At 48.3% G+C, this 9628-nt stretch overlaps 2 protein-coding genes across 2 annotated transcripts; one reads left to right on the top strand and one right to left on the bottom strand.

Moving 5' to 3' along the window:
• Nucleotides 1–2100: 2100 nt before the first annotated feature.
• On the top strand, nucleotides 2101–4588 carry LOC112087711 (meiosis-specific protein ASY2-like; the record flags this gene model as incomplete). The annotated part of the gene is made up of 5 exons (XM_024157580.1): nucleotides 2101–2761; nucleotides 2898–3032; nucleotides 3097–3380; nucleotides 3471–3803; nucleotides 3878–4588. Coding segments are annotated over 5 exons (2124 nt in total), but the record flags the coding sequence as incomplete, so codon positions are not given.
• A 2084-nt stretch (nucleotides 4589–6672) lies between these two features.
• On the bottom strand, nucleotides 6673–9583 carry LOC112087712. The gene is made up of 4 exons (XM_024157581.1): nucleotides 9397–9583; nucleotides 8909–9234; nucleotides 7772–8794; nucleotides 6673–7704 (listed from the first exon to the last, which is right to left on the bottom strand). The coding sequence occupies exons 1-4, from the start codon at nucleotides 9581–9583 to the stop codon at nucleotides 6673–6675; spliced, it is 2568 nt and encodes an 855-aa protein (XP_024013349.1).
• Nucleotides 9584–9628: the final 45 nt, after the last annotated feature.

The raw sequence follows: 9628 nt of genomic DNA, 5'->3' as shown, positions 1-9628 counted from the left end.
ACACAGCACATTCACAAGACTAAAGAGTGACATATGAACGATTTATTTCTAACCTCATTCGTACAAATTCTTCGGGTTGGGCATACAGATATGCTTGTTCGCCAGCATTGATAATTTTTCGAATTATCTACCTTAGTGACCTTCTTGTTAGTTTCCCCAGATATTGCTCACCAATCGGATCTTCGCGTACACTCTTCATAAACATCCTATAGGTGTGAACTGCCATCTCGTACCCCTTATCCGCAGCTTCTTTTATTGGTTTTATACCTTGGTTGTTATGACGTATGAAGTAGTCTTGCATGCCTTTGATGAACAGAGTGCCTGGATTGCGTGCTGCATACATCTTCCTAAACAACTCTACATATTCATAAATCCCCTCAAAAAGGCATCTCCATTCTGATGGGGTCAATTGATTAAAAAAAACACATTGCTTCGAGTGCACGCCTGAAACCGTTTGCATACAAAACAAACATTTAAAACTTGTTCCACCATATTGCAACTCATTCTGAGGACCTTCTCCAACAATTTATCCGGAGTCGGTGTATACTTGCTTCCAAACGACTCCTCGACGCATTGTTTACACGCCTTCTCTATGGTCGTCTAGACATGTTGGCGAGTCCTACAACCGAAACAGATTTCCATTCCCAATAACTAATTTTAATCCTTTCTTTCAAAGTAACACAACGACAACACAAGATTAAAATCAAATCACTTTCTAATCTCCAATCAAAAAACCTATATATTCCATAATCATAATTACTTTAAACAACAAAACATCAACACCTTCTCTTTCTTTGCTCCAACAAGCACAAGTACATCCCTTCTCCAGGCGATGGTTCGTCTGCAAAAACAAAGTTGTTTCCAACTTGGAAGATAGAAAAACTATTTATATAGAAAAACTACTCTGCCGAACCAATGGTCAACTGCCACTTCTTACAAACAATTTGTAGTACGATAGTTCAAACTTCTACACATACCGGATTCAATCTTAGTCCAAAACTAACCATTTAGATCTCATCCAAGTTTCACTCCATTTTTGGACAACAGGAATACCAAACGCCGTCAAATATTTTTGGACATAAGTGTTGTATTGTATCCGCACACGAGGTTATTTAGGTAAATATATCTAGGTGGAGCTCGGAGATTCTTGTTTGAATAGGTGTGAGATCGATATGATGTTTTCGAGGTGATATTACGAGGTCAGGTAAACGAGGTAAGAGTTGAAGATTTTAAGTATTGAGTGTTTTAGTCTTTATTTCAGATTACAGATCCCGTAATAAATGAAGTTACAGGGCTATTTATAGTGTTCAAATTAGGTTACATCTCGGTCAAAGTAGTTTGGGCGGCCGGGCAGATAGACCTGACTGACCGTCTATTAGAACGTCGTGCTGGCGAGCTGTTTCATCTACGTCGACGTGGCGAGCTGTCCCATCCGTGTCGAGGTGGCGAGCTGCTCCTTTGATATAAAAAGGTCATCTCCCCGAACGACCTCGTTTCACTCTTCGCGCATGGGCTTGGTGGTCTTCGATCTTACTGGGCTTTCATTTCGCTAACGGGCCTAAATGAAATTACGAAAAGGGGGCTGTGCTCAGCCCACCTACAACAATTGTTCCCCCCAGTCCGTTGATGGAGATGGTACTTCGATATTCAACGCATCGAGCTGGAGAACTTTCATCTCCTTGGACCTCGATATCGATGTCGGGTCTTCGGAATCGAGGTGATACTTAACGGTCGTCTTGGATAGCGAAGAGTCGCGATAAGTAACAGTCGTCTTGGGTAGCGAAGAGTCGCGAGAAGTAACGGTCATCTCGGGCAGCGAAGAGTCGCGAGTGAAAGCGTGATTTTCGGGAAGCGCGTGGAATCCACCATTAAATAAAGTGCTGGGAAGCGTCCGAATCATGATTACTTTCCTCGGTAACCGCTGTTTTTTCTTCCTTATATATTCTGCTCTCCTCTTCTTCTTCTCATTTTCTTCTCCGTTTACAAAAGGTAATTCTGCTCTCCCTTCTCTCTAGAATTCCTTTCTCTCTCTAGAACTCGCCCTCTTGTTATTTTGTTTTTATTGTTATCCGACATCGAGTAATATCTTTGGGGGGTCAGCGTATCGAGTCGAGCTTAGAGTCTGGGTCCGCGTCGGACCAAGAGGTTTCTGTGTACAATAGCTCCTCTCCTGAGGCGCATTCGAGGTCCGAAAGTCGATCGGACCGAGAAGAATCGCCACTTGTGGAATTGGCTGATCGACTTCGTTCTGATGGTGCTTCCTCGCAGCGCGAGGCCTCGAATCTTCATGTGGTCGAAATTGACGAAGATTCTCGTGAAGGAGATGCTGTTGAGCAAGCTGAAGACGAGGTCGATGAGGAAGATAACGAGGAGGAAGGCGAGCAAACCAAACCTCGAAAGAAGGGTTCCAGACGAAAGGGGAACATCAAGAACCGATTAGTGGACATTCGATCTCGAATGACACCGGAGCGCCTCGAAGAAATGCGGGCGCTTTACGGCTTTCGCTGCAAGCTCAGATCGCCAGGTCCCGATGACCGTCCATGGCTAGCCCCGGTCGGCTGGGTCACGTTGTACGAGGCCTGGTTCAGCATGTGTCACCTCTGGGTTCCGTTGCCGAGGCTGCTGATGGAGTACGCAGACCGGCGATGCATCGCTCTCTCGCAGATTCTTCCGGCAGGAATACGATATATGGTCGCAGCTCTCCTGTTTGGGAGTGAAGTCGGGGTTAACGTCGACTGGCGCGTCTTTCTTTTATGCCAAGGTCGATGAGTCGTTAGTCGTTGACACGGCTAGAAATTTTAGGAACGAATGGAGCCAGAGAATTGGTAGATCGCTTGTTTGATCGACTGTCAATTTTTCCTTTTATATCATACTTACACCTCGATTTTTCTTTGCAGATCGAAACGTTAACCTCGACGCTTATCCGGAAGATTACTTTGAGAACCTCCAAAAGCTCAGATCCGTTGGCATTCAGAGGTGGCCTGACATTCATCGTCGGAGAGTCGAGGCTGCCATCAACCGCATCACTAACGGTAAGTTCGACATTCTTGATGTTTCTTCTGTAATTGACATCGCCTAACACATTTCTTGTTTCAGCTAGTTGGAGGAGGGAGAATAATTTGCGAGAAAGAGCGATTGCAATGGCTCCGATTCAGGTTAACGCGCCCAGCCTCGCTGCACGTCTAAAGGCCAAAAAGAGCGGGAGTAAGGATCGGGGTCCTTCTGCTTCTCGGCCTGCACGCTCGGATCTAGTGCCGGCCCAAGAAGAGATTGAGGTCGATCCTCAACTCGTTGCCGAAGACGCGGTCGAAGCTCAGAGTGCTGAAGACCAAGTGGAAGCTCGGCAACCGGATGATGAAGCCGACGAAGCCACACAGTCGGCGAGGCACGAGGAGAAGAAGCAAAAGAAGAGGAAGCGCGAGGAGAAGAAAAAGAAGGAAGTCGAGGCTGCTCGCCGTGCCCAAAAGAAGGAAGAAGCCGAGGCTGCTCGCCTCGCCGAGAAGAAGGAGGTCGCCGAGGCTAAGGCGAAAGAGAAAAAGAAGAAAACTTCCGGGGACGGCGATGATGGCGGTCAAATTGGAGCGGAGGCTGCGAGTAAACGGCCTAGGGTCGATCCACCTGGTAATGACAAGGCCAAAGAGATCGATTGGAGCTTTTCGTTCGAGTACCGCGAGTCGAACGAACCGTTTGTCAACAATGTTGACAAATGTGTAGAGCTGTTCGGGATGATAAGGGGCTCCACTTCCGAGGTCCCCCCTGGAACCGATGGGGCTTTCAAAGACATGGCGAGCTTCGCCTTCAAGGTATGTCTGGAATCTTCACTTTACGCTTTAATCTATGAGCTCGACTGATATATTTTTTTTGTTTTTATTCTCAGTTCATCGCGAGCTGCAACCGTGCGCGGGGTCAGTACATGCGCTGGCTCCGGAATGGTGCCGCTCGGCTAAAGGATGCCCAGGCTGCTGGCGAAAAGGCAGTGAAAGAGCGTGACGCCGCCATCGAGGAGCGAAGGGTCGCCGAGGACAATTGGCAGACCATGAAAAGGAAGGCGGAGCAGCTCGATGTAGGGGTTAAAGAGCTAACCGACAAGATCGAGGCGATGAAGCAAGAGAACCTCGATTTAGTGAATAACCTGCAGATCGTCAATGAGGCCAAGATCCAGGTCGAGAAGTCGATCGCCACTGAGGTCGTCCGGGCACAGCGACAAGCTGATGAGAAAATCGAGGCGGAGACGACCCGAATTTGGGCGGATGCCGAGGCGAAGTATTCCGGTCGCATCGATCGGCTGAGGATTTGGGTTGCTCAACAGGAGGCGATCGAGAAGGTTAAGCTCGATCTGGTTCAGGCTCGAGGTACATTGGAATGCCTTGATCTCTTGAAAGAGCAAGAGATGTCTGAGGCTGAGTTGAGAGCCGAGCTGGAATCATCAAAGCGCGATTGCGAACAGAAGCTCGAGAACCTCAGCTTCACAGATCTTGAAGAAGGCGACTTGCCTCCGCCTTACCCTGAAACTCCAGATGGTGGTACGGATCGAGATGATGCCGAAGACGAAGAGAACCACGAGGGCGGCAATGAGCCTGAAGAATAGACCTTACTTGCCTTTTTCTTATTTGTTGTTGCCTCTTCCCTTTTGACTTTTTTTATTTTGCCTCGTTTGTAATGACCCGACCTATCTTTATTAATGAATGCTCTTTCTCCGAAGTATCAGCTCGCGATTTGAATTATAAAGAGAGAATAAATATGAGGTGTACTTAAGAAAAACAAAACGACTAATGCGGATATCCTCATCTTAAATGACAATAGATTCGAGATGAAATGCTTGACACGAGGTGAATCTTACCTAATTAAACAAAACCTACGAATGGTAGGCGCAAGATATGACCTAAGAGAACAATGGATGCGAGGTACGAGATGCGAAGTAGAACGACAGGTGCGAGATGAAACTCGGCTTAAGGGAACAATAAGTGCGTGGTGGAACTCGGCTTAAGGGAACAATAGGTGCGAGGTATGACTCGGCTTACCCTGTTTTATTTCATTAATCGTGTCCGAATAGTGAGAATGATCTCGACGTAGTTATTCGGGTGATTTAAGAAAGGATGCGGGACTGGTCCCGGCTTATTTTCTTGCAATCGTAAGGTTTTTGTTCCTTAGGATTTACTAAGAGGTTGCATTGTAGGGAAATGCGTATTAGAAGATCGAACATCTAGCTAGGATGTCGATGTAAAGATGTCGACGTAAAAGTTGTTGTAAACAAAATTTTCTTAATAGCTGTACCTTGTGAGAGGTTGCCTACGTACCCAATAGACTGGGATCAAGGCGATCGTAGTTCACATTCGAGATCTAGCTCGACCGAGTATAGCTCGGTGAGCGTCTTTTTTTTTTTTTTTTTTTTTTTTTAGTAGTAATACCGCTTTATGTTCATCGAGTTCCACGATCGCGGTATCATTTCGCCGTCCATCGTCATCAGCTCGTAAACCCCAGGCTTTAAAACGTTGGTGATTTGGTAAGGGCCTACCCACTTTGCGCCCAGTTTTCCAGCGCGGTATTCTTCGGTATTTTCGAACACCTTTCGAAGGACGAGGTCGCCAGCTTCGAAATGCCTACCTTTCACGCGTTTGTTGTAGTATCATGAGATTTGCTGCTGATAATTTTGCATACGTAACAGAGCGTGGTCCCGCTCCTCCTCGAGCATATCGAAGCTATCCTTCATCATTCTTCCATTCCTTTTCTCGTCTTGTGTCAACATCGTTCTGCGTATGGTTGGTAGACTGACTTCGGCGGGAGCTAAGGCTTCCATGCCGTGAGACAACGAGAAAGGGGTTTTATTCGTCGATCTATGCAGTGTAGTTCGATGTGACCATAGGACACCGTCTAACTCGTCTGCCCATAAGCCCTTCTTATCCTCGAGTCTCTTTTTGATGCCGTCGAGGATAGTCTTGTTGGTTGCCTCGGCTTGTCCGTTTCCTTGTGGGTATCGCGGTGTTGACTTGCTAAGTCGTATTTTCCATTTTGCACAGAAGTCCTCGAATACGTCGGAGATAAACTGGGGGCAATTATCGGTGACGATCTCGTAGGGTAGTCCGTGGCGGCAGATGATGTTTTTCCAGACGAAGTTCTTCACGTCGGTTGCTTTGATTTTGGCGTAGGATTCGGCCTCGACCCATTTCGTAAAATAATCAGTGATGATTAGCATGAATCGTTTTTGTCGGGATCGAGGAAGTGGACCCACGATGTCCATTGCCCATCGCATAAAGGGATAGGGTGGCGAGGAAGCAGCCAGAAGCTCGGCTGGTGCGTGGATCATGGGCGCATGTCGTTGACACTGCTCGCAGCGAGCTACGAATCGATCGCAATCGGTAAGCATTGTCGGCCAAAAATGACCGTGGTTCTTGATTTTTAGAGCGAGAGCTCGACCGTTGGAGTGATTTCCACATGCGCCTTCGTGTGTTTCTCGCATGACATCGAGCGTCTCCTCGCCATGCAAACAGTTGAGCAGGGAGCCGGTTGAGGTCCAACGATAGAGGTCGCCATGTGACTGAATGTATTTGGCGCTTCGAACTTTTAAACGCCTCGCTGCCCATCGGTCGGGTGGGACTTGGCCATCTGTTATGTAGAGTAAGATTTTAATCCTCCAGTCTTCGGTTGTTGGCTCTTGTTCGGCGGGCTCATCGATTACCTCGGGGGAGGTAATTCTATGGCGTCTAACCCGTTTGCTTCGAGCCCGCGAACTGCACATACTCCTCGAGGTAAGACGATGCTGGGGGAATCGATGCTTTCGACCGGGATCACGCGCCTTTGATGTGATTCGGACGTCGATGTGAGGGCGGCTAGTGCGTCTACCGAGGCGTTCTCACTCCTCGGAATTTTGGTGAGTGAGAAAAATTCGAAGCGATCAGTGAGGTTCTTGACGGCTTTAAGATACAAGTCTATCCGGTCGTGTCTGGTGTCGTAGTCGCCGCTGTATTGGCTGGCGACGAGCTGGGAGTCGCAGAAAGCTTCGATTTTCTTGACCCCGATACCTTGGGCTAGACGAAGTCCTGCGAGTAAAGCCTCGTATTCTGCTTCATTATTCGAGGCTGGAAATTCGAGCCGGAACGATTGCTCCAATATCTCTTTTGTCGGAGACTCTAGTCGAATGCCAATACCTGCGCCTCGAGATGAAGAGGATCCGTCGACGTACAAGGACCACTTCTCATCGGGTAGGTCGGTCTGGATTAGTTCCGGCGGAAGCTCTACCAGAAAATCCGCGAGGACCTGCGATTTGGCACTTATCTTATTGCGATATTCAATATCGTACTCTGTCAGCTCGACAGCCCACTTTGCCATGCGACCTGACTGGCTCGGGCTGTGCAGTATCGTTCGAAGTGGTTGATTGGTCAAGACGACGACTGAATGGGATTGAAAGTAGGGTCGTAGCTTTCTGGCGGACATGATGACCGCGAGCGCGAGTTTCTCCAAAGTCGGATACCGTTTTTCTGCGTCGTCGAGAGTTTTACTAACGTAGAAAATCGGTTTCTGCTCGCCTCGATCTTCTTTGACTAAGACTCCGCTAGCCGCCGAGCTCGGCACAGCGATGTATAGGTAGAGCGTTTCGCCTGTTTCGGGTTTTGCTAAAATCGGTGGGCTGGCGAGGTATTCCTTAAGTTGTTGGAAAGCTTCTTCACACTTGCTATCCCATTCGAAACGCTTGTTGCCTCGGAGGAGCTGATAGAACGGGAGACACTTATCTGTCGAGCGAGAGATGAATCGGTTAAGCGCTGAGACGTTGAACCTCGCGAGTGTTGCGAGGTGAAGGGAGATTGATTAGGGCATCGATCTGCTTCGGGTTCGCCTCGATTCCTCGTTTAGTGACGATGTAGCCGTGGAATTCCCCGGAAGTTACCCCGAAGGTACATTTAGTCGGATTGAACTTCATCTGGTATTGATTTAGAACGGTGAAGCAAGCTTGCAGATGGCCGATGTGATCACCGGCGGTGAGTGACATTACTAGCATATCGTCGTTGTAAACCTCCATCGTTCGTCCCAACTGATCGGCGAACATGTGGTTGACTAGTCGTTGGTACGTTGCGCCCGCTTTCTTTAAGCCGAACGGCATTACCTTATAACAATAAGTCCCTCGATCGGTGATGAAGGACGTATTCTCACGATCCTCGGGATGTATCGTGATTTGATTATTTCCAGAGAAGGCGTCCATGAACGACAAGAGCTCGTTCCCTGCAGTTGCCTCGACGATTCGATTGATATGCGGTAGAGGGAAACTATCCTTGGGGCAGGCTTTATTGAGATCGGTGAAGTCTACGCAGATTCGCCATTTGCCATTCTTCTTTTTGACGACAACAGGGTTTGCCAGCCATTCTGGATATTTGACCTCGATGATCGAGCCGGCCTTCGACAAACGTTCGACTTCATCATTGACGGTCTGCGCCTTTTCGAAACCTAACTTTCTCCACTTTTGCTTGATCGGTTTAAAAGTAGGATCGATGTTGAGCTCGTGACTTGTTATTGAGGGATCGATCCCAGGCATGTCGCTTACTGACCAGGCTAATGTCGATGCGTTTCGGCGAAGAAGTCGTACGAGCTCGACCTTGATCTCCTCCTTTAGATCAGCTCCGATTCCTACGCATCGTTCAGGGTCGCTTTCGTCGATGTTTACTTGGACGACGAGCTCCTGCTTGGGTCTTTCTTGGGTTGGCAAATCATCTTGAGTTACGGGTAAGATCGTAAGACATGCCTTGGCTGGGACCGTGGATTTGAACCGAAGCTTATGCTCGGCGGCGAAGCAGAGTCTCGATATCTCTTGAGAACCTCAGATGGTTTTTACCCCGAACGTGGTTGGGAACTTGAGGCATTGATGATAGGTCGAGGACACCGCCTTCATGGATTGCAGCTAGGGCGTTCCTAAAATTACGTAATAGATGGCGGGTTGGTCGACGACGACAAATTTGACAAGGCGAGTCGTCTTTGCCGCGTAAACTGGAAGCCTGATCGTCCCGATCGAGTAAACCATATCTCCGTCGAATCCTGTAAGTGGCTTAACCGAGGACTTGAGGTGATGGTTCGCCAATTCCATTTTGTCGAGTGTTTCTTTGAAAATCAGGTCTACTGAGCTCCCTGTATCGACCAGTATCCGAGATACTTCGCAATCTGCGATCCGTAGCTCGACCACAAGCGGATCGTTGTGTGGCATGTCGACTCCTTCCGTGTCGGCCTCGGTGAATGTGATCGCATCACTTTCTGCAGTTTTGGGGTTTTTGACCTGTCATTTCTGGGCTAGCATGACTTGGCGTCCGTACTTTTTAATCGATCTAACGGAGTCGTTGCATGTCGATAGGCCTCCCATAATAAAGAACACCTTTTTTCGAGATGCCGGAGGAGTATCGTCCCGAGGTTGATTACCTCGGTCTCTCTTTGCAGGATCGTCGTTGGATCGCTCGTTCGTTGGGGGAGGGGGTGGAAGTTGATCGGTGGGAGCCGTTGGTCGAGCTTCGTTGTTTTGCGGCACGGTGTTTTGAGGCTGGTTTGCTAACGCGATCTCCCCCTTTCGATATTTGGCGAGCAAATAGGCCTGTAGCTTACGACACATCGCGGTTGGGTGACCATACTTGTTATGATAGTCGCAGAAAGGTCG

The sequence above is a fragment of the Eutrema salsugineum genome, unplaced genomic scaffold, assembly GCF_000478725.1.
Source record: "Eutrema salsugineum unplaced genomic scaffold, Eutsalg1_0 scaffold_168, whole genome shotgun sequence".
NCBI classification, from domain to species: domain Eukaryota; kingdom Viridiplantae; phylum Streptophyta; class Magnoliopsida; order Brassicales; family Brassicaceae; genus Eutrema; species Eutrema salsugineum.
This window is presented reverse-complemented; position numbering and strand designations above follow the sequence as displayed.